The sequence below is a fragment of the Excalfactoria chinensis genome, chromosome 7, assembly GCF_039878825.1.
Source record: "Excalfactoria chinensis isolate bCotChi1 chromosome 7, bCotChi1.hap2, whole genome shotgun sequence".
NCBI lineage: Eukaryota > Metazoa > Chordata > Aves > Galliformes > Phasianidae > Excalfactoria > Excalfactoria chinensis.
Genome location: NC_092831.1, coordinates 34,525,726 through 34,550,863, shown reverse-complemented (window position 1 = coordinate 34,550,863; position 25,138 = coordinate 34,525,726). Strand labels below are relative to the sequence as shown.

At 37.6% G+C, this 25,138-nt stretch overlaps 1 protein-coding gene across 8 annotated transcripts in view; it reads left to right on the top strand.

Moving 5' to 3' along the window:
• The window catches only part of PCNT (pericentrin), an 87,987-nt gene that overhangs the window by 7,679 nt on the left and 55,170 nt on the right, over window positions 1–25,138 (top strand). For 2 of the 8 annotated variants that reach the window (XM_072341699.1, XM_072341705.1), the window contains exons 3-19: window positions 291–341; window positions 1,832–2,011; window positions 3,653–3,796; window positions 6,372–6,536; window positions 6,960–9,275; window positions 9,358–9,450; window positions 9,677–9,853; window positions 10,803–11,058; window positions 12,875–12,933; window positions 13,133–13,307; window positions 14,767–14,903; window positions 15,393–15,504; window positions 18,494–18,758; window positions 19,045–19,135; window positions 20,407–20,623; window positions 21,856–22,094; window positions 24,390–24,865. In XM_072341699.1, coding sequence (XP_072197800.1) covers window positions 291–341; window positions 1,832–2,011; window positions 3,653–3,796; window positions 6,372–6,536; window positions 6,960–9,275; window positions 9,358–9,450; window positions 9,677–9,853; window positions 10,803–11,058; window positions 12,875–12,933; window positions 13,133–13,307; window positions 14,767–14,903; window positions 15,393–15,504; window positions 18,494–18,758; window positions 19,045–19,135; window positions 20,407–20,623; window positions 21,856–22,094; window positions 24,390–24,865 — 5,153 coding nt within the window. Of the gene's footprint in view, window positions 1–290; window positions 342–1,831; window positions 2,012–3,652; window positions 3,797–6,371; window positions 6,537–6,959; window positions 9,276–9,357; window positions 9,451–9,676; window positions 9,854–10,802; window positions 11,059–12,874; window positions 12,934–13,132; window positions 13,308–14,766; window positions 14,904–15,392; window positions 15,505–17,750; window positions 17,793–18,493; window positions 18,759–19,044; window positions 19,136–20,406; window positions 20,624–21,855; window positions 22,095–24,389; window positions 24,866–25,138 lie in introns of all 8 variants that reach the window. The other 6 variants (XM_072341698.1, XM_072341700.1, XM_072341702.1 and 3 more) reach the window with 6 other exon arrangements.

Here is a 25,138-nt window from a genome sequence, read left to right as displayed (position 1 = left end):
CTGGAGGTGTTCAAGAAATGTTTACATGTTGTACTGAGGGATGTGGTTTATTGGAAAACATAGGTGATAGGTGGATGTTTGGACTGGATGATCTTGGAAGTCTTTTCCAACCTTGGCCATTCTATGATTTATGTGACCATGGATGATCAACTGAGTTTGGAATTAAAGTCAGTCTTCTTCTGTCACTTAAGTGTTGCTTTACGTCATGGATCTTTCTGGCTCATGCTTAGCGTGTTTCTTTATGTACCTGGAAAAAATGGAAATGATGTGGTGTTTGTTTTCTTTATCAGGGGAGTGCTGACTTGTCCGTTCAGGATACAGTGATCAATCCAGCAGCTGAAGTAAGTGTGAAAGAATATGTATTTTGTAAAAGGTGCTATTATATGTGAAGGAAGTATGTAACTTAATAAAATGCTGTATGTGGATAGATTAGTTATTGCATATTTCTATAAAGTATTAACTGATGTGATTTCTCTATTTTGCAGTCTAAAACTGGTGCTTATATATGTGTGTGTGTGTTTGTGTATATATATAGCTGCAAAATTGGTTGGTAAGGGAAGTGTTTGAACTAAAATCACAGAGCTTGTCTGGAGAACTTTGAAAGATGTACGTAATTGAAAAGTAAGCTTGTTTCTTGCATTGGTTCATATAACAAAATATAATTAAAATTTAATTAAAATGTAACATACTGTCTTTTCCAATAGAATCGTAATCAGTGCTCCCAAGCTGCTGCACTGTTGAGTGATTTCTTCTTTGCATTTACTTTTTGTTTTGCTGTCGAATGCTGAAGAAACTCAATGTACGTTGAATATTACTTTGCATTTGCTGTTTGCTCTTGAGTTTAATTTTAAATCAAGTACTCTAGTTTTTTGTTTTTGTTTTTCCTTTTTCTTGTCCACCCTATGGGTGTACGAGAGAACAGTTATCACAGAAAGCTATAAAAACCTAGTTTAATTTTGGTAGTGTGCCCTCAACTTGTAAGTTTGAATGTATTTCATATCCCCAAATGTGTCAGCATGGCTTTTTGCAACCATTTGATGCTGTAGAATCACAGCTCTTCTCCCTAGTTTACGTCTGCTACTTAAAGTACCATGTGAAAATACATTACCCATGAGAAAAAGTATCTGAATTTTAGAACGAATAAAGAGCTTTGCATTTACCAAAAACTTTATTTATAGAGTTTAAATGTTGATCCATTTTTTTAAAAATAAATTTGCTCAAATTTTAAGCTTTCATCCGAATTTATATTCGGAATGATATAAAAGATATGAAAGATATGGAGGTACTGGAGCAGGTCCAGAGAAGGGCAACGAGGCTCGTGAAGGGCTTGGAGAATCAGCCCTATGAGGAGAGGCTAAGGAAGCTGGGGCTGTTTAGCCTGAGGAAGAGGAGGCTGAGGGGAGACCTTATTGCCGTCTTCCAGTACCTGAAAGGTTCTTACAGTGAGAGTGGGGCAGGTCTCTTCTCACTAGTGACAAGTGACAGGACGAGGGGAAATGGCCTCAAGTTGCGCCAGGGCAAGTTCAGGTTGGATATTAGGAAGAACTTCTTTACAGAAAGGGTGGTTAGGTACTGGAATAGGCTCCCCAGGGAGGTGGTTGAATCGCCATCCCTGGATGTGTTTAAGAGCCGTTTGGATGTGGTACTCAGGGATATGATTTAGCAGAGTGGTTTTGTTTTTTTTTTTTTTAGAGATGGGGTACTGGTTAGGCTGCGGTTGGACTTGATGATCTTCAAGGTCTTTTCCAACCTGGATAATTCTATGATTGTCATAAAATAGAAATGATGCTTTGTTTTGGTGATTAAAATCATTGTTCTTTCTTTTATGAAGGAAGTTGCAGAACATTCTGCTGCAGAATATAGTGAAACTGATAATAAGATGTGTCAAACAAGAATAGCTGAGCTAGAGAAAAGACTTCTGGAGAAACAGGAAGCAGTTGAAAGACTTACTGTGCAGATGGATGAACTACAGGAACAACTTAGCCAGCATAGAGATTCTATGCAGCTTCAGGTATGTTTATAGTGAGGATAATACTACTTTAACGCTAAAAATATGTTGGAGACAAAACCCAAAGTAATTATTGCTTGTTTTGAAAAACATTTTACCTTGTTAACTTATGCTACCAAAAGCAATATTTATGTCCTCCCTTCACCAGTTGGTGCAGTTGTAATTTGGGCCTTCATAGTGCTTGAATCAAATGTTAACGAAGTAGTTTTATTTTGAGAGATTTTTATTGAATTGCTTAGGTAAAGTTCTCTACTCAGGAAAGGCTGGAGGCTTACTCATTTTTATTTTTTTTTAAAATTTTTTAATTAACTTTTATTCCTGGTATACTGAGGAGTGTACCTTTACAGAAAAACAAACAAAAACTTTTAAGAACCAATTAGATACATAGTCATGCACTGAGCTGGAGCTTGATTTAAAGGAATAGAGCTTGTATTTTTACAAATAGTGATGTTAAAAATACACGTATCAAGGTCAAACTGAACATGGAAGGGAAGAAAAATAAAACAAAATCTAATATACACTTAAAACTATTGAAAAGGAAATCACTGAGGTCATGGTGCTTCTGTGTGTATACCCGGGAACCACTTAGTGAGCAGAGCTTGTGGCAAGAGAGGCACAGCTTCCCTTACTGGTGCAGAACAAAGACCTTTATTGTAGTTGCTTACAACCTTTTATATCCTGGCAAAAACCCCTTGCTCACATGTAGGAGCCAGGTACCTTGTGTCTGTTTATGTCTGGTGCAAGTAACTGCTGGGCTTGTTTTCTGTAGGTCTTTTATTCATCCCACAACAGCTGGTCTCCTTTTGAGGTGAATCACAGAATCATTAAAGTTGGAAAAAACCTCTGAGATCAGTGTCCAGCTGTCCGTGTATCACCAATTTTGCCTGCTAAACCATGTCTCTAAGTACATCTACCCTTTCGTTAAGCACTTTTATGAACAGTGACTCCACTGCTTCCCTGAGCAACCTGTTCCACTGCCTAACCACTATATCTGAGAATAAATTCTTCCTGAACATTCACATGGTATCGCAGACTTCCTTCCTACCCACTCCTAAGTGATAGAGATCATTTATGCATGGGGTTTTTTGTGCATTTTTTAGGGGTGTTTTTTGGGTATGGACAAATAGTATGGAATAATTGCTTTCTACTTTGCATGTTCTTTGTTTCAAAGTCCTGAAAAGAAGAAAAAGGTATTTTCTGATAGTGAGGAAAAGGTTGTGATTACTGTAAAAAATTATGTAACCCATCTCATTAGCTTTCTTTCACGGGACTGAAGAGAAGAGGTGGTAAAGGGAAGATTTCAGAGTGCACTAAGTAACTTTGTTGCCTGTGGAAAAAAATGAATTGCTTTTATATGAATAAGAGCTTTGAAATTTAAAATGTTTTTTTTTCATTGTTGGTATCTCATCATTTGCTTAAAAAACAAAACAGTTTTAATTACCTTCTTCATCTCTTTGCAGTAAGCAGAAGATTGCTTTCATTGTTGCTGCTATTGTGTTTTTAACAGAAAAATTTCTGGCCCTATAATGTGAGCTTATTAAGTCTTCCATTGTAACCATAAATGCTATTGGTTTTGTGTTAAGCAAACTTAGAGTGTTCCTACTATAAGAATATCTTCATTCTGAAGTATTGTACATCATATAGGAAACAACTGTTCAAGAGCAGAATGAAGTCATAAGGAAACTAACAAGCTGCCTTCAACAATCAAGAAAGGATTGGGATGACCTGCAAGAAGAGGCTTTGCAGGTAGCTGATCAGATCCATGGCTTACAACTTCAGTTACATCAGGTGTGCTCCTTCCCAAATTTTAACTATGTTAGAAAGAGAGAATTAAAAAACAAACGAACAACAAAAAAAACAGTTTTTGCAATGTTAACATTAAAAATACCCACCAAATCTCAGGCTTATCACATACCGCTTTTTAGTTCAGTTTGCAGTGCAGAGGTGAAAATGATTTCAGGGCAAGGCCTGAAATACAGTGCTTTGATGGAGCAAACTCTGTGCTACAAAACAATGTTTTTCATCAAAGTCACCACCTTTAGCTGTTCATTTTTGTCAGCTATGGACAAGAGCCTGTGTGTCAGGGTCGTAAAAAAAAAAAAATCTGTAGGATACTACTGCCATTCCACCAACAACTGCCTGTGATGGTGTGAGCTGACACAGTTAAATAGGAGGCATTACTTTTGGAGTAGTCGACATAAAATTTATAAGCTAGTTAATGTATATAACTAACAAAACTCGTTTTAAATATTTTTCTTAATTAAAACCTAAAGAAGAGCAATAAAAACATTAAACTAGTGGGATATTTGACCTTGTTTTTGTGAAACTAACGCATCAGTCTGGTTTGAAGGAAATGATTGCAATTCTTAGTGAGGTCTCAAGGTGTTCACCAGAGATTTTTGATGAAATTTTATTCTTCCTGTACTTCATCCTTGAAAACGATTGTTCACTGCCAAAAAAGCAATAAGACGTGACTGTGAAGCAAAGGATTTCCTTCTCTGGGATGACAGATATTATAAAAGTCTGGCAAAGAGACATGATCAGTAATAAGACATGATCAGCTAAATGTATTTATGTTGACTGAAAATGGAGTAGAAAAATGCAAAAAATTTGATTATTTATTTATTTTTAGAAATCTTCAAGGTCATTCTCAAATTCCTATATCAAAATGGAAGGCATGGAAACATTTTTTTTTCTTTGTTCACAGGACTGTATATATCTGATGTATGAAAATTCATACAGTTATTTGCCATAACTTGAATTCCAATCAATCACACACTGATGTTTAGTTATTGCTGAGCAATGGGTGTGTGCCTGGGATCTGTCCAGGCTGCTCTGTAGGGAAGACTCACTGCCGTGAGGCCATGGAACAGCTGCAGAATGGGCTGGACCACATGTGCACTGTAGGCTGTGAGTTGGGCATGCGTGCTCTAATGCGTCCTTTTTGCACTGTGGTGCCCAAAACTGTGCACAGTACTCAAGGTGATGCTGCACCAGTACAGTGTAGAGTGCAACAGTCACTTTGGTTGACTGGCTAGCAATGTTGTGGTTGATGCACCCCAGAGTATGGTTGGGCTTCCAGGCTGCGTTGGCACACTGTTGACTCATGTTTAACTTGTGTTTGACTATGACTCTGAGATGCCTTTCAGTGGAGTGCTCTCCAGCATCTCATTCTCCCAATATATATGGAAAGCCAGAGTTGCTCCTTTCCAGGTGCAGAACCCAGTGGCACTTGCTCTCGTTAAACTTCATGTTGTTTGTTGTTGCCCAGCTCTTGAATTTGCCTAGATCTCTCTGTGAGGCCTCTCCAGCCTCGATGAAGTCACCAGCTCCTTTCAATTTAATATCAAGAAACTTACTCAGAACACCTTCTAGACCTATGTCCAAGTAATTTGTGAAAACATGGAAGAGAACTGGTCCTAGAGTGGAGCCTTAGGGAATCCTGCTATTCACTGGCCTCCAGCCAGCTGTAGCTCGGTTTTAATATAACTCTTTGGGCCCAACCCATTTCCTGATGGCTCACTCATCACACTGTGTTTTTGTCTAGCTGTATGCTGGTAATCTTGTCCAGAAGGATGCTGGGAGAAAAGGTATTAAAAGCCCTGTGGACTTGTATACATCTATGTGGAGCAGGAAATCCCACACAAGTTCAGGGTTGGCTGGGCGTTGATCAGTGCTGCAGCCACAGTCCTCCAGCTCAGTGCCCCTGGGGTCCTAGAGCTGGTGATCGATACTGAAGAAAGAGGCAAAGAAGACATTTAACATTTTTTCTTTGTCTGTGTTTGTAAGGTGACCATTCTCATCAAGTAATGACCAATGTTCTCTCTGGTCCTCCTCTTGTTAATATGTTTAAAAAAAACTTCTATTGTCAACCCCTAGTAATGGACAACTTCAGCTCTAACTAAGCTGTTGACCAGCATGGTGATAGGTGGAAGTACTAATGCTGACTTGAGCATATTGATATTATCTTGGCTTCAGCACAGTTTTTAGAAAAATGCATTCTTTTTTTTACCATTTGGAGCAAAAATCCCCTTTAGTATTTACTGTAAAATCCTTTGCAGAAAAGACTATGTTTCATTGACTTCTTACCAAAATGTCCAGTCCAATGGAAGTCCTGTCTCATTCTGGGGGCTTTGTAGAAGTGGATTAGTTAACATTAAACTTTGCTGTAAGTAATAGTAGTTCAAACACGTTATGTGTTGTGTGACTTTTTAAGACTTTTCTTATCCACTGAGAATGGAAGATATGTAAAATGAATCTGTATTCAACAAATACAATACATTTTATGCATACAGTGGGATTAGTTTAGGAGTTATTCTTACATGGAACTTTCTTCTGACTGGGAGTAAACTTATGTGTTCAGGTTAATGTGACGCTGAAGAGTAAAGGCTCTGGGAAGAAAGAGGTATTGGAAGCCCAGCAGCAAATGTCCTTGCTTCAGAACAGTCTCCGAGAACAAAAAGCATGTTTGGAAATGCTGCATCAGAGAGCACGTGACCTGGAGGTACAGCTTGAGTCTTCTCAAAAGGTGAAATTTTTTAAAGTACCTTTACAGTTATGAGTTGTAGTTAGTCAGTTGACTTGCGGTTTTGAGAGCTGGGATGGTTCTTTTTGGAGGAAGATCCTGCACTGAATGTAAAATTTGTGCATAAGGCCTATGTTACTCTCTGTACTTAAGGGGAAATGTTAGTCGTGAAGAGACATGAAATACATGAGACGTAAGGAATTTAAAGCATGTCATATTTCAGTGGTAAATTTCATATGTAATATTTTATTTTTAAGAATATCAAAGATAAGGAATATCTGCTTGCCCTAAAAGAAGAGGGTATGAAAGATACACCAGCTATATGAAAGCATAGGAGTAAAAGAAGACTGTATTAAACGTCTTCAGGATCTATTGGCATTAGAAAGATTCAATTTGTCTATGTTATAACATACTCTTTCTCTCCAGGACAGAGAAATAACAGGATTAAAAAATGAAATAACCAAAATGAAAGAACAGCAACATATTGAAGAACTGAGAGTGACTCATAAAAAGGATGTTTGCAGACAGTTAGAGCAGTTGAAGGCTGAGCTGGAGAAATGTCATAGAAAAGAGATGGCAGAAGCCAAGCAGATATACGAAGAAGTTATTTTAAAATATAAAAGTGAACTTGAACAGTTAAAAAAAGAACTCTTTGCTCTAAATTCTGAAGAACACATTCAGAATTTAAATAGAATAGTAATTAACTTAAATAATAGTCTTCATGAATCTGAAACTGGTGAAAAAAATTTGAGAAAGGAACTTGAAAACCAGCAGGAAAACTTCCAGAGAGAAAAGACTGAGGTTGAGATTCAATACAAAGTTTTAATTAATGATCTTAAGTCTCAGCTTTCAAAGGCAGAAAAGCAGGTCAAGGAAGCCCAGCAATATGAGCAGGAAAAGCAGCACTTGAATGAAGAGATTCAGAAACTGAATTATTTCATCCAGGAATTAAATAAAAGGCGACTTTTTGAGGCTGAAAAAAGTAAAAATGCAAAGCAAAAGCATGATGAAGAGACTGTCTCCAATAAAAACCTAAGGGAAATACAAACTTTACCAGATGTATTGGAGATGCAGAAAGTGAAGCTTGAGGATATGTTGAATGAACCGTGCCAATTTAGAGAAGAGCTAGATCCTGACAGACTGGATTTCCAGTGTCAACCAAGAATAGATTCATTAAGGGATGAATCAGAAGAAATTGTCTGTTCAAAGATCAGAGAGCATAATGAGAGTAGTGGAGATCATTTGTCTGAAGAACCGTTGCCAGAACTAGAATTTTTCACAACTGATGAAGAGGTACTATCAAAATATCTTGTCTTCACAGAGAGACCAGAGCAGTCATACGTGTCAGGCTGTTCTGAAGGTTATCCCATTGAAGAACACAGTAGTGCGCTTTCAGATCCCAGCACAGATTTTAAACCTCCTCGATTAAACTTAGACCTTGATGAAAAACCATGCCATGGCAGTTTGACTAAAGAGACATTTGAAGAGGCCACGGTGGAAGCAAGAGCCTTAATTTCATTTTTGTCAGATGGTTCCCCACTGCAAAACAAAATGAGCGACTATGGTGATGTAATGGATGATGAGAGAGCTTGTGTAGTAGAGAGATGTGTGAAGCTAACTGAGCAGCTGAACAAAAAAAAGTCAGCCTTGAAGAAATCTCATCAGGAGACCCAAGAAGCTGTTAAAAAATGGAAAAAACTAATAGCTGAGCTCTGTGAAATTAATGCGGAACTGAGTAAGGAACGTGAAGCACGGCGATGTTGTGAAGAGCAACTTCTTCAGAAAACAGAGAGGGAAAAAGAACTTGAAAGCAAAATAAACCTCCTAGTAAAGCAACAGGGTGAGGATGGAAACCAACCTTACGGTGTCACAGAACCTACCTGGCAACAAATGATAAAAGACCTCCAGGAGGAAAGACAAAAGTCCTCTGCCTGGCAAAAAATGGTGGAAGACCTTCAGGAGGAAAAAGAAATGTTGATGATGCAGTTGCAAACTCAGGAGCAATTAGTGAAAGAAGTTCAAGAGCAGAAAATAGCTTCTGATTCTGTAACAAGTGAAGTACAGACTCTTTTTGGACGTCAGTTGGCTGCTTTGCAAAGTCAGAGGAATCAGATGCAGAACCAGCGTGATGCTCAGAAAGTTAATAACGTGATGCTCAGAAAGAGTATAACAGAGCTGCTTGGTCAGAAAATCATACGGGAAGAGACAATGCTAAAAGAACAGGAGTTGCTCAAAGCAGAAATCAATAACAAAGAGCAAGACTTAGCACTCCTAGTGAAGGAGAAAACAGCATTAGGAGAAAAATTATTGGTCATGGAGGAGGATCTAGTAAAAGCTGAGAAAGCATTAGCAGCAAAAGCTAGCATCATTGCAGATCTTGAGAAAAACATACATGAAGTTAATATTGAATTGCAAAATATGAAGGAAGTACAGGAGTGTGAAAGACTAAGATATGAGGATAGGTTGAACTTGAACAACATGGAAATTAATAAACTTCATGCTGAAATAAAGGCAAAAAGTACTGAATACACTGTGAAAGAAAGCCAACTGACTGAAGAAATAGCTCATTTGAAGAAGGTTCATTTGGAGCTTGAAAATTACTTGCAGGAATCCTTTCAATCTGTACAAGATGCAAAGACGGCTCAGTCTGAGATGATGAATTATTACAAGGAAGAAAGTGTTAAAATGAACGCTCAGCACCTTGCAGAATTAACTAAACTGAGTCTGACACACAAGAAGGAGGTAGGCAACACAAATAATGGCAGGTTTTGGATTTGGAATACTTAAAAGTAGTCATTGCAAATCTTTGTATCCCTGTTTTCAGATAGAAGAATTAAATGCTGAAATAAAAGATAAAGTTGAAAAGCAAAAGAAGTTGGAGGAAGAAAGAGTAGAGCAGCTTGCTTTAGTAAAGAAGGTAAATAGAACAATCAAGTTTATTTCAGAAAAATAAACTCATCCTGCATTCTTTGTCACCAAAACAGTATAAATGCCCTGGAGATGGAAAAATCTATTAATTGTTTTCTTCTATTTTGTGTTTAATTTGGGCTTGGGGGAAGGGAGAATTTTCCATCAGTAACTTTACTTTGGGGGGCTAGCAGCACTGCTATGAAGAAAGGCCTTTATCTGAGCATTCTCTGCAGGTACATGAACGAGAGCATGACCGTGAAATTTCTGAACTGATTGCTAAACATAAAGAGGAAATGGAGGAGCTCCGTGCCGAATTTAATAAAGAAAAGCTAGACCTGTTGGATGAACATAAGCAGCAAATGGCAGCCATACACAAAGCAGAGATTGAGCATGCCCAGCTCCAATCACAGGTAAAATAAATAAATACAGTAATTACTGTATTCATTGCAAAGAGAAGAGTATGTAATTCTGTCCATATTAAGTATGCTATTTTTTGTGATGCTGTAATTGAATCGTACATATTTTCTTGGTGGATGGTAATGGATTTTTTTCTGCAGGAGCACTTCAGGTTCATCCTCTGTGGTTGTTTTAACATCCATTTCAAAGGAAACTGAATGCTTTGATTTTTTTATTTCTTCATAGGTTTAATAAATAAATGTATACATTTAAAAACCCTAACATTTTAATTATCCCACTAATTATGTTTGTTGAATAATTGTTTTTGTGTCAAATTGAAGTATGCAAACCTGACTTCCTTCTAAATATTTACTGGTTTTTGTGTTTTGTTTTGTTTTTTAACACTTCCACTAAATGTAAAGTGAAAAGACTTTGTCGAGTCTTAGGCCTAAGTGCAGGATGCTGGTGTACTCTTTAGTTTATTTAGGAATATAACATTTCAGTCAGTCTGTTTTAGCTGCCACTTGTAATTGATGGATGTTCACTATTTTTGCTGAATTTGGTTTCCACATTTCCAATACCACTTTAGAACCATGCTTTGTACCATATTATAAACAGTAACAAGAGAAATTCTGTAATAGACAATGAAGGAATGGGATGTATGTGTGCTCTGTTCCAAAGACATTGTGCAACAATGATCATGTGGAAGGTATTTTGTTAGAGTTGCAGATAAGAAAAATTTATGCTGAAAATTATTGGTAAATCTCACTGTAACAGCTTATATAAGTCAGCTTATTTTCAGAGTTCTGTCGCTGCCATGGAGAAACACTTTAAAAATACAGAAAAGCAAAACTCAGAAGTTTTAACAGTTGAAAGCAATTCAAACTGAAACTGATAATGGGAAAAAAAGTCAACACCTGTTGTTGGAGAAGAAGGTAAAATGTTTTTTCTTCTCCATTACAGACACTTCACAGCCTAGAAATGGAAGCATTACGCCTCAGCTTAAATAATTTGCACACCTCTCAGCTTGAGCTTACTCAGTCTAACTTGAGAAAAGAAAAGGAAACTGCACTTGTGGAACTACGGGAGATGCTCAATGATAAGCGTGCTCAAGAGATAGCAATTCTACAAAGCCGTCATCAGCTGGAGAGGGAGAAAATTAAAGAACATTGTTTGAAAGAAAAGGAAGACCTAACATCAAAGCATCAGCAAGAATTAGGTATTAAATTTGGGAATAACAAACGAGAGATTGAAATTCAGTCAGTATTATTCTGCCTTCAGAGGTTTCCATCATGATGTAGAGTTAGCCTTATGACTGAAGGCTGATATTGCCTGGAATAGGTGTAGTGGATAGACTTGCATGTGCAGGATTAAGCCTTAAGTGCAAAAATGAAGTTATCCAGACTTAACATTAGTTAACTCTTCAACTATGTGCATGTTTTGCAGGTAGGTCTGTAAAGCAGCAATGTACTGAACTATTTGCTTTCAGGAAGCATTAAGCACGGCTGTCCCAAATAATTTACTTGGTGCAAAGAGTAGAGCTCTTGTTCATGTTTCTCAAGGGTTATTATTGCCCTAACAACACTGGCTACTGTTGTGTTTCTGACAAGATGTGTAAATACTTACTGCCCTGCCCACTCGTTAGTTTCGAAAGTAGGAGAAAGGACTTGGAAAAGAGCTGAAAGACTCACTGTGAACTTGTACCAGATGCTCTGTGTGAGAACCAGGGGGAAAGTCGCAGCTGTCAATACTGAAGCCCTGCTGATGGTGCTGTGTGCATTTTGGGGTATTTACCCCTTTCCAGATCAGAGAACCATTTCTGAACTGTATGGCAGGGTTTAAGGAACTCCTGGAGAAAGGTGAGGCCTGCAGCAATTTAGTGAAGAGCTATTGGGAAATTTTTCTTTAGTTTGTTCCCAAGAGGAAGATTTTTATTTATTTATTTTTTTTTTTTGGTGGGTCTTTGACCCAAGAATAGAAGAACAAAAGTAATATACAGAACTGCTGGGTTAGTGAAGGGTTTTTGGAGGACAAGGGGGTCTGAACACAGTTCTCTGGATCAGTGCCGTATATCTGCATTTTGGTACTCTGAGTTGAACATGACCACTTAGAAGTACTTGAATGCAAAGATCTGAGGAGGATCTAAAATTAGATGATGCAGGAGATATGTGAGCGTTGTAGATGCTGTTATCTGGAAGGATAGAGGACATTTTCAGGGAAGTGATGACTGGACATGACCCCAGCTTCTGTGAGAACTCATATGCTCTTATCTTGTAGATGAAATTTCTTCCTCTATTTGACCACTGACTGAGGAGCTGACACTATCTCAGCCTCTGGAATTTCATTTCCCTCTGGAAAACTTGAAGTGATGCTTTAAGCTAAAACAGCAGTACTTGGGAGCTGAGAAAAGAGAGTTTTCTAGGGTTCTTATGGACCTGCAGAGGTGCTGAGTCAGGATTTATGAGGAAACAAGGAATGAATTGGGAAGCTGTCAGTGAGAATGAAGCAGATAATAATATCTGTCTTCTACTCTGTTTTCCGTGCATTTTTAGAAGATATTTGAAAAAAGTTTCCTACTTGCTGCTGTCTGATACTCTTTTGCTGTGTCTTTGGCAACAGAGGTGATTGTATCTCTTAGGTGTTACGCAGTGAAATGCTGCTGCCTAAAATGATAGCGATGGGTATTTGAATTTACGAGTGTAGGAAAAGGAGGGTAGTTCATATACTTTTTTAAAGTGTCATACTGTTTCTGTGGACTTAGATGTTGCTTTAGTAATTAATCTGTCCTTAGCCTCCAGGCTTGCCTAAGCAGTTGCAACTGCTAGATATTTTTCATTTTCTAAAATGAAGGTGAATTACAGGGATTTAACATAACAAATGGTTTAGACAGACCCTAGCATGTTATGCTGCTGCATGCCTACCTATTCAAGCTCCAAGTTTGATGTTCAAAATGTTCATTTTATCTGTATTTCTACTTGCATTTGAGCATAATATTTTATATGCATTCATTAATAATAAGAATTTTTATTTCACAGTTGATCAGAGAAAGAAAATAGAATTGGAAATGGAAGAGAAACATATCCAGATATTAGAGGTACAGATTCTGTTCTTCATACCGGGAGGGGAAAAAAACCAACTTCCTTTAGTAAACTAGAGCTGGATGAAGTCCTATGTCTACTATGTATTTATTGTAGTAGACGAATAAATAGAATATAAAGGGGAAAAAAATCCCCCAGCACCTGATATTTGCTAAATGTGTTTGCTTTAATAATGCAAGTATCTTTCTGTCTTAGACTCTCAAAAGAGACTGGGAATTGGAGTCTGAGATGCGTTTAAAATACACGTGTGAGGAGCTGTCTAAAAAACATCAGGCTGAAATAGCAGAGCTGCAGAGAACTCTGGAAATGGAATTAGAAAAAGTCAAAGCAGAGCTGGGACTTCTTTCTCTTGAGAAGGAACAATCTGAAAGTAGGTGCCATGGTCTGAAGAGCAGGTTTCTTTATCCAACAGTAGCAAAGCTATCCAGATAGAAAAGCAAATACAAAATATATCTGTGTACAAAAACTGGGTTGATGGCATGAGACTGTTGAAAACAGGAACTGAGTGAGAAATATTTTTGAAACTCGCCTAACTGCATTGAATTTGAACTTGCACTAGACAGATGTTTTCTTTGAAAGTATTAAAGGTGTTTTGCTGACAGATAAAAGCCAGCTTTAGGCTAATCCAGATTTCTATTCATATTAGTGGAAACTTCTTCAAACTAAAACATGCAGCTTCAGATTCTTAATAGTTAAAACTTGATGGAATGGCATCTTTCTGAAATACTGTTCAGTATGTGACGCTTTTAAGACTAGTGTAATTGGAGTTTTTATTAACTTTAAAAGTGAATTTAATGATGAGTACCTAACCAGCTACATTCTTTGCTGATGTGCTAATAGGAGATAGAACAGTGAAGAGCACGAATAGGGTTTGAAAATTTGATGCATTTACCAGAACTGTGGTTTACTTGCACTTGTTGTCAGTAACTTCAGGAGAAGGATCCACAAGATACGTATGAAGTGAAGAGGTATCTCATCAGGTCGTTGAGCCTCCAAGACTCTCTGTCAGGGAGAGATGTGGGAAATATTTTCCTCAAATGAGAATGCTGTGCTGTCACTGCTGGAATTCTGATACCAGCTGACAAGCAGCAGGGCCGGGTTTGAGGAGTGAGGGGTGGCCTTTCCTGTGTGCCACGGGCTCAATGCCTTCACTGTGTTTGGATGGCCTTTAGCTGCTGTGAGGACATGTTTCTAGAAACAGCTTGTTCTCCCCAGCCTGCACTGACTTTACTAACCCATGTCTGTGAAGTTTGTTCTGTGAGGGCAACATGAATCTCTCGCAGAACATCATGACTGAAAAACGATCAGTTTACTCCAGGTGTTTTCTGACAGACCAAGATTTGTTAACTAAACAGCAAGTTTACAGGGTTCAGAGTACTCAGCACCAGTCCTTCCTAGTCATCTATTACTTCTTGCTGCTTGGTATAGTTGTAGGAGATATTTTGTATCTGTAGGCCATGAGAAAATGTTTGATTCCCTTTTAGTAAACAAGCTTCTACTTCAGAATGTTTCCTTGTATATGTGGAGAACAGGTGCTCATCTCTCTGACATTACTCTTTGGTTACCTCTTTGCTAACTGTGTGTAATATAGAGAACTAGTTAGCACTGCATAGAAACTTTAAACTTTGAAATCCTTTATTTTTCAAGATATTTGTAGTGATCTGAAAGTAGTGACACCTTTACTGAGAAGGCTGTTGTGAATCCTACAGGAAATGTTGTGAGTCAGCTTTCTGATCTGAGCGCATGCTATTCCTATTTTAGTCACGCAGGTACTGGCTGTTACTTGTTAGCCTGGACAATGGTGTAACAGAACTCATTTTTAATTCTAGTGAAATGTGTAGATATGGAGAAACAACACCAGTTAGCAATCACAACGTTAACTAAACAGCTGCAGTCTGAACACAGCCAACTCCTAGAAGATATGAAGATAGAAAGCCAAGAAAAAGAACAGAATCTACAGAAGGAGGTAAAGAGGATTTCTTTGCATTGAGTAGTTGATTACTGTGTGCGTAAACTAGACCATATACTCAAGTTATCATTTGGGTAACCATGTTTTTAGTGGTTTTAATGAAAAACTAAAGCACATTTGTAGAGTAGGTAGATACTCTGGGGCCTTCTATAGCAGTTGAAAATCTTTTGAATGTGACTGCTGTTCTGCAGTTTGGTGCCATTCCTTCTGTATTTTTCTGATTTCTGTGTTTCTTTTTTATCAAGCTAATACTTGATTCTTGATAGCAGTGCTAACTGTAGCATCAGGAGGAAGCAAATCTCTTTTAAAGTACTACATCTAATAATTAAGCACTAGTCTGTATCTCAGGTAACCTGGGTCAGGATCTGAATGCTTTGGTGTCACTAATGTTTCCACCTTGTTCTGATATAACTGTTGCGTGTAAAATAAGGAATTAAAAAAAGAATGTTTTTAGTAAGATATTGTTATTAAATTCGTTTTCCATAGCTGGAAAAGCTTCAAGTCATGCATGAAGAATTCAAGACTCAATCACAAGAAGAAGTCAAGCAGCTTTGGTCTCAACTTGGCAATACCCGAGCAAATCGACAGGAGTTAAGTGGTATGCTCAGAACTTATACATTTTATTTTGTCCCATCTTGGTCGTGTGGTTGTATGTATTATTGGTGTGAAAGGATTTTAATTGTGTACCGGAAATGCACTGCTAGGTCACTGATATGCATTACACCCTAGTGACTGGTTGTGTGATGGGTTTGTGAAGTGAGAGGTGATCTCTATCTGGTTCTGCAACGTCAAAAAATGTGGTATGGCTCACTCTTATTTTCCATTTCCTTCTCTGATCCAACCTGCAGACTGTAAACATCTTTATTGAAAGCCAAACTCTTTCATTGCAAATTCAAATAAATGTCATGTAGTTAAAAATGGAAAAAATGGACTAACATACTACTTAAAATTCAGTACAGGGTTAAAAATCAACAGTTTTCTCAATTATCAATAAGATAACCATGTAGAATCATAGAATTGCTCAGGATGGAAAAGACCTTAAAGAACATCAAGTCTAACTGCAGTCTAACCATACTACCCTAACTCTAACAACCTTCTGCCAAATCATGTCCCTAAGCACCACATCCAAATGATGGTTTTTAAACACATCTAGGCATGGTGACTCAACCACCTCCCTGGGGTGCCTGTTCCAGTGCTTAACAACCCTCTCTTTAAAGAAGTTCTTCCTGATATGCAAATTAAGCCTCCACTGGCACAACTCAAGGCCTTTTCCCCTCATCCTGTCACCAGTGAGAAGAGACCAACTCCACTCTCACTGCAGTCACCTTTTGAGTATTTAAAGAGTTTCCCCTCAACTTCCTCTTCCCCAGACTAAATAGCCCTGGCTCCTTCAGTCGTTCTTTGTACAGCATATCCTCCAGGCCCTTCACAAGCCTTGTTGGCCTTCTTTGGACCTGCTCCAGCACCTCAACATCCTTTCTGTACTGAGGTGCCTAAAACTGAACACAATACTATAGGTGAAGCCTCACCAGTGCTGAGAACAGGGGCAGGATGACTTCCCTAGTCCTTCTAACCACAACATTTCTGGTACTTTGAGAGATTTGTTGTAGCTGTGAGGATTTTTTCTTTTATTTGGTGATAAGATAGGCTACTTTATTTTAAAAGAAAAAGGCAGAAATATTTCAAAACCATGTGATTACATTCAATCTTGAAGTATGACAAGTAGAAATGGCATTTTTTTTATTTTCTGTCTTGCAGTGAGTGAAATAAGGTGCTTTTCATTGTTACTCAAACTGGAGATGTGCCATCTTCAGAAACTCTTTTAACTTTTAAATATAGAAAAACTCCAGGTTTAAGATACTTGTATTTTAAAAATGAAGTAAAAATCTTCAGATATTACTTATGAAATCAGAATGAATGATAATGTTAAATGATAATGAGGTTAAAAAATAACAAACCCTATGAATCTGGAAGTGAAAAATAAAGCAAAAACATGTGCAGCAGTAAACAGGAACAGTGTTTTCCTTTCTTCCCTCTCTTTTCCTGCCCTCTCTTTTCACTCCCTCTCGATATCTGACGTGGTGAATTTTATATATCTTAAGATTTCTGATGTAAATTATTATGCTTATGTGCAGTAGACAACTTTACAGTGTAGGAGTTGGAACTGACATTTTTTGTTTTAACTGAATTAGAATGTATGTCACTTGTATACATACAACAAACTTATTATAAATGAAAAAGTAATTTTTAAGAATTAGAAAAGTTGGGAAGCATGATTTTAACCTTGACTCTGTATGTTGCATTTGGTAGATTCTAACATTAGATGGCATTCTTATACTGGGTTGGCCTAAGCGTATTACATTGCCATTTTTTTTTAACCATAATATTTCTGCTGTTTGTTTTAATCATAATTTTCTGGGCTAACGGGAGAAGTTGTAGGTACCTTATCTCTGGGAGGTCTTCAAGACTAGATTGGGTGGGACCGTGGGCAGCACGATCTGCTTCCTTCACTGCTGGTTGGCAGCCCTGCCCGTAACAGGGGTTGGAACTAGGTGATCTTTGAAGTCCATTCGTATTAGTCTGTTCTATGAAAATTTCAGAAATTTTTGACTATTGTAACTGTAAGCAGCTTTTGAAGTATAATTGGATTGTGCAAAGGTGTTGGTTTTTTTTTTTTAGTTTTTTTTTTAGTCTTGTTTATCACTCCATAGAATTTTCTTGAATTCTTACATCACATCTCTGTAGTCCTAATCTTTATTAACCCTTCAAATGACTTTCCATGTGACTAATCACTGACATCACTGTTACTTGTACCCTTTCTATTTCTCCTTCATGTTGGTTGAGATGGTGAGTCAGTCTGGTTGAGGATGGAAGCTCATGTTCCAGGTGAGGATCTCTCTCCTTGTATGAGGGGTTCTTAAAAGTGTTTGGTTTTATGCTGCTTTTCTCCACTGAAGGCATCATGTGACAATGCATTTGAACTGGTTTGAGGACTTACTGTTGTGGATCCAAAGCATAGCAGTTGGACAATTGGATCACTGCTTAGATTTATAAATGACCTTTCACTTCAAAGTTATCAAATGTTTTCCTCTATTAATTTCAAGCCAGTAGATGTAGCTGGTCAGGCAAAACCTACCTATGCAAGATTGGATTTGCCTTGCCAATGCTGTTAGTGTTCTCACTAATCCTGGCTTGACACTTGATTCCTCTGATCCCTTTACATGACAACTGCTGCCTTAAGCAGATGTAAGCAGTATACTTAGTGCTCTTTGTGTGTTTGCTGTGAAAAATTTCACTCCAAGCATGTGTTGCACTTTTTTGCTTTTTTCCCTTCATGAAATGCAGTTCTGTCTTCAGTTGATACTGTGTAGATTCATGAAGCCTTAAGTTGCCATCACCTAGGAAATTAAACCATCCGGAGAACTGTTTTTATTCTTTCTTATGCTGTTAGTCCTTTTTCTACCTTAGCTTCTACCTGTTGCTTGTGGAATAGCATTTTACATCTATCTCAACAACTAAGATATGGCTGCTTTTCATTTGTAGTTGTACTCTTTTGAGTACTTACATTGTTTTTATCTTCATTCCAGAGCTGAAAGAGCAGCTCATGGCTCGTGCATCACAGGTGGAAGAAACAGAGCATTTAAAGCAAAAATTTGAAGAGCAACGTCAGCAAACAAAAAGTGAGCATGAGGCTGAATTAGAACAGCTGAGAATCTACTTTGAAAGAAAGTTAAGAATTACTGAGGAAAACTACAGAGAAGAATTGACTTTACTGCATCAGAGACTGCAAGAGCTGAAAGAATATTCAGTATCTGAGGTTGATGTGAGCCAAGATCAAACAGGGAATATCAGGTATCTGTTCTTTTTCTTTTCATCTTGTGTTATAATGGAGTGTTTCCATTTGTTTCTCTAAAAGGTGATGTTAGCCTGTAAACATATTGGGATGGGGCACTGGGGGATTTAGATTAGTTGGGAACCTAGCAATGGAAGTCATGAATGTGGAGGATACTTTCCCATGTAGCTATTACATTGGTACTGTGCCTACTTTTTTACCGTATCGGAAGTCAGCAGTTCATTTAACCTATTCTGTGATGCATGGTACAATCATGAATATTCGAATGCTTTTTCTCTTCCTCAGTTCTTCTGTCACAGTTTTTGGAGAGGCTGCTGGGAAAGAGGGAAAAGACTTTTTCCTTGACCAACTGAATCAACAGCTGGAGCAACATAAGGTAAGATTTTTGAGATATTGAAGTACACACAGCTTATATGAAAATTGATGCCGGATTCCCAAGCCTTAGCAAAGGGTTAGGTGTATTTGTTTATTAAGGCCTGACGTTAATTAGGGCCTGACAAAAATAGTCAGGTATTTGTAGATTATCACTTCCAAATAATTCATAGAATATTGTGTTCTGTGTCTAAAAAGGAGAGAGCTCTTGCTAATTTCTTTCATGGAAGTGGAGATTTCACAACATTTATTTTCTCTATATGTTCTGTAATAATTGTGCCTCTTATTGCTGTCTGTTCTAAGTGGCTACGATAACTTGGTCACTCCTCTTTGCATCTGTTTTATATACCTTTTTGTGATTTTAAGATCTTAGATCAATTTATTTGAAGTTGACTCACAATTGAGAGAAATTTTCCTATTTTGGTTTTAATTATTTTTTTAAAATTAGCTATAAAAATAATAGTGACAGAATGACAAGCAGACAAGATATACACAAGACAGCATGGACTCAATTTCATTAGTTAATAACACACAAAAAAAAGCAACACCATAAAATAAATGAGAAAAGTGTGTATCATGCCCTTTTTTGTTGCTGCAAATTGTTTCCTACTAAGTATGAAACTGCATTCATAGATCATGATCTCTAATTTATCTACAGCTGGGGAGACCTCGCTGTGGCTTTCCAGGGAAAAAAGGGAACTTATTAACAGGAGACAGACTGACTTTTTATGGAGTCTGTCAGTGATAGGACAAGGAGAAATGTATTAAAGGAGAAATTTAGATTAGATGATAGGGGGAAGTTTTATACTCACCAGTGAGTGGTGAGGCTGCACAGAGAAGCTGTTGTCCCTTGAGGTGTTCAAGGCCAGGCTGGATGATGTCCTAGGCAGCCTGATCTGCTCGTGGCAGGGAGATTGAAACTAGATGATCTTTAAAGTCCATTCCATCCCCTTTCATGTACAGGAGGAGTTACTATAGTGTTAAGAGTTGATAGTTTCTCCACCTAGATGAGACTTTCCTGTCTTTTATACTTTCAAACTGCTCCTGAACTTCTGCTGTCTTGTAGCATGATTCCAGAATGTGTATACCTTGAGGGCTCTGCCTCTGTACTTAACAGATGGAATGGCAGGAACAGGGAAGATTTAGGGCTTTTTTAGGGCCAGATATATAAATGTCAAGCACACGCTTCTTAGTGGAATTAATTTTGTGTTATCCCTGGAAGAATCTCATGATTTCCTCAAAGGTGAAGGTATTTTTAATTAATTTCTTATGCAGGAAGAAATTGCCTGTTTGCAAGGACAACTTAAAGAAGATCACAGACATGAACTAGATTCCTTGAAGTCTTCCCTTGCACTTCAATATAAAGGGGACCTACTGAAAATGAAGATGGACCTCTCAGACAAGTATACAGCAGAAATAGAGGAAATGAAAAGAAAACATTGTTTAGAACTTGAACAGCTCCGTGCCAGACTTTCAGAAGAACATATCAAAGGCAAGATAAACTTATAGATTGGGAAGTAAAAGGGCAAGCTGATTGTGTGGGTAGCACCTTTCTAAAAAGTATTTACAGTATCTGATGAAATTGTTAATTTTTTATTGCTTTACTTTACAGAAAACACTTAAAACACATTAATCACTGGTATTGAACACTTTGCTTTTCAACTTTTATGGGGATATTGAGCTGCTTTTCTAAAGATTTGGTGACCTGACTGTGGCTATTCTGCAATAAAACCTACTGCAACAGGAGTTCATCACGTTTCCATTCTTGATGCATGGGATGCCAGTGTCAGTTCCTGAATTAACACTAAAACTTTCTTTGAAAGATATTGTCAGGCATGTTTAATGACTGTCATATTTGGATGAAGTAGGCCGTTTCTCAGTTGATTCCACGGAGTATAAAAGTTTGTTTTGTGGATTTGATAACATTCTGTTCATTTGACTTCAATATCTTTCTCCTCCTGTGTTTTCCTATTGTTTTTTTGTGTATATATTGGTATGAGTTTTTTGGACAAAGAAGGAAGTATTCATGGAGAATCGGTTGCTATTGCTTTAGAACCCAGGATAAAATTCCTTTTACGGTGAAATTTAATGAGATTTTCTATTGGTCAGTTTTATGTAATTTCTTAGCTGTTACTGTTTTCCTTGACAAATGTCACCTTGTAATTTGCATAAATATGCTGACTTGTATTGGTTCAGTATAAAATGCATAAATCATTGAGGTGCAGGTAAGGGACAATGGCAGTTCTTGTATATGTATCATCTTTCTGGGAGCATAGTATAATGCACAAGCATTTGAACTCATCATCCATACTTCACAATTAGCTATGTAACACACAAATATAACTATATTCTGCTGCATGTTGGTTAAAAGTGTCAGTGCAGCTCCTTTCGTATGCAGTTGTACTTTTTGCATTCAATTTAATTTATTTTTTAACTTCTGGATAGTATAAACTACTGCTAAATTAGAATGTCTGGAGTTTTTGGAGTTTTCTCCCTCTGTTTATGTCAATACTGATATTTTGACAGTGATCACTGTCAATCACTGAAAATCACTGTGTTAAATGATACTCATTGGGCTGTTATTAGTAGGATTACCGATTAATAGCTAACAACATTCAGCTTTATTGCTGTACATTAATAAGAACTGTTAAAAGAAAATATATTCTGGCAAGTAATTTCACTGTTCTTCTGTTTGATTTTGTGTTGCTGTTGTTTTTCCCACAGAAATCACTAAATTGCGCCTACAGAGTGCTCAAGATGCAGCACGTCAAGTTGAAATGGAGGTGGCCAAGCGAGTATCTGTGCTAGAGGAAGAGCACAAAGTTAAGCTCTCTCTCCTCCACTCTGAGGAACAGCATATTGCAGAGCTTTCAGAAGAAATAAAGTGTTTAAAGGAAGAGATAACTAAACAAAAAGACTTTTTTGTGCAGAATGAAAAGCATCTGATAGAGCAAATGGAACAGGTAATCCATGTTTGTATAGAGCTAAGTAAGCACAGATCTGCTAGGAAGGCCAGGGGAAATAAACATGGCACTTATTTTTACACGTACCTGATTAGTGATATTAGCTTCAAGTTTAAATGGAATGGCATGGGTACACTTGAATGCTGGAATGCAAGTCTGTAGCATATTAGCATTAAACACTTGGAAGTTGATGTAGTGTGGAAGGGGAAGAGTGCTTCAAGAATTGATCCTGTCCATCTTCTCATTTAAGTGAGTCAAACATACATGCATCAATTCTGATACAGGCATGTACAAAAGTTCTCATCCTGAATATCTCCCTAATATAATCTGTGGAGAAGCACCTCATAGCTGTAAGTAAAGTGATGCAGTTATGTACTGTGGTGTGTCATGCAGTCTTCAATTAGAAGGCTTTAACAAAAAGTGATGTAGCAGATGGTAAAAGCCTTTCTTCTGGTTGGGTCCCCAAAAGGCGGTTTCTGGCTCTGATTGGACTGTATTCTGAAACAAATAATTTTTCAGACCAGTATTTGTGGGGTAGAATAAAGACTAGGACAACAGATTTCTATTTTGATTTTGCTCTGGCTCTTTGACTGTTGAAGCTTAAGAGATTGAGAATCATAAAATCACCTGGGTTACAAAAGACCTTCTAGATCAAGCTCAATCATGTCCTCACGTACAGAGTCCTGTAACTGAACCATGTCCCTTAGTGCCACTTCCACACATCTCATAACTGCCTCCAGAGAGGGGGCTTCACCATTTCCTTGAGCAGTTCATCTGATGCTTAACCATTCTCTCTGTGAAGAATCTCTTCCTGATGTCAAGTCCAAACTACCCCTGGAATAATGTGAGACTATTTCCTCATTTCCTATCACCTTTCACCTGAAAAACAAGACCGACACATTTCTTAATGCAGCCTTCTTTTAGGTAGTTGTAGAGAGTGATGAGGTACCCCCTCAAACTCCTCCAGACTAAACAACCTCAGTTCCCTCAGTTGCTCCAAATAAGTCTTGGTTTCTGCTTCCCTCACCAACTTGATTGCTCTTCTCTGTATGTGCTTGATCAACTCAATACCCTTTCTGTAGAGAAGGGCCCAAAACTGCATGCAACGTTTGAGGTACGTTCTCATCAGTGTTGCATGCAAAGGGACAATCAGTTTCCTGATCTGGCTTATTACACTGTTCCTTATACAAGCCTTTGGCCTCCTTGGCCACACTGTTGCTCTTCTGGCTCATGTTCAGATAGCTGTTGACCAGTACCTCCAGGTTCTAGTCTTCTGGACAACTTTCCAGTCACTTGTCTCCAAGTCTGTAGTGCAGTATGGGGTTGTTGTGACTCAAGTGGTACCTAGCACTTACCTTGGTTGAATGTCTTGTAGCTGAACTCAGGCTACTTATTTAACCTATCCCAATCTCTTTGCAAAGCCTTCCTACTTTCAAGCAGGTCAACTGTCTTGATATCACCAGCAAACTTTCTGGGGGTGGATTTGATCACCCCATCAAAATAACTGATGAACATTTCATTTGGCTTCTGGTCTTTGCCTCTCAGAAGCAAAGTGAATTATTTTCTATTGCTTCAAAAGATGTTTTCACAGCTTGTGGATTAATCTGCTTGTTTGTTTTTTGCTTCTGTTTTCTTCCTCTTCGTTTGGCCTGTTGCATAAAGAAATGCTTAAATACTTCTTCAGAAGAAATCTTTTAAGTGAAAGCTTGGAAAAAATACTGCTTAATATGTTACTTTTTGTTGATCTTTTATTAGCTTTTTATTTACTTCTAATAAATAAACATGATGTTTCTCTTACTTTACTGTTTACATGCTTACCCTTATGTTTTTTAGGGTCTTTATTGCCTTTTGTCATTTAGCAGTCATTTGGTGCTTGGTTTCTCTTTTTTGCTACGTACAAGAACTATCTTTGTAATAGACCTCAGTGGTGAGCATAAAATATCACTAGGATGTTAAAGGAGAGGAGAGGTTTAAAAGAAAATTTTGATGATGCTCAGTATCAATAACTTTAAGTTGAACTCTTGAAATGAAGAAAAGTGACTACAAGAGAAAATAACAAAGAGTACTAATTCATTTTACTTTTAATTTTTTTTTTTTTATCTTCTGTACTCCAATTCTTAAAAGTGAGCTGAATTCAAGGTATATAAATTTATACTTCAGCTTTACTTTTATTCAGAAGGATGACTTGAATGCAAGAATTAAATCTCTCTTAAGACCTTAAATGCTTGAGAAGGTTCACTTCAGGCACTTCAATTTGGTTGTTGTTTTATTCATTTCTAATAACTGTGTTCACAGGTAAAATTAAAAATTGCTGAGGGTCATGAGAATGAATTAAAGGAAGCCAGGGAAGAAGTTCAGAAAATAGAGACTTTGTACAAAGAAAAGGAGATGAAATGGAAATGTGAAAGTGAGGAGCAGAGAATCCAAGCAGAAGAGAAATTATCGTTGTTACACACAGAACTGCAAAATAGGTTGGAATCTGAGAAGCAGAATTTACAGAAGGAGTTTGAACTTCGTGAAACTCAAATGCATCAGCTCCAAGATCACCAAGCTGCCAGAATTGTAGAATTAGAGAAGTTGGTAAAAGAGCAGCAAAACAACTTGCAACAGCTAGAGGACAGCCTTGCAGCTGCAGAGGCTACACAGAAGTCTCAGGAACAACATGACAGTGAACTGCAGGCAGCCAAAGTGCTTATGGAAAAAGAAATGGAGAAAGCCAAGCTTTGTCTGCAGGAAGAGTGTGCGCTGAAACTCATGGAAGCACAGAACAAGTAAGCCTTGTGTATTTGAGCGTTTTCAATTGCTGGGAATGCATAGTCATTGGGTCAGTTGTCATTGCTACTTTTTTTCTTATTTTGCAATTAGTGAGTGACATGATGTGTGTTTGTTGTTTGATGGCACCAGTTTACTTATTTATGTAGTGCTTACTCTGTGAAGGTATAATAAGGATGTCCATTATTGCGCGTAGTCTAGCAAATGAATGATTCGTAGCCTAGTTCTCCCTCTAACAGTTAAGAATACGGCACAGCTTCTGTTCTAGTCTT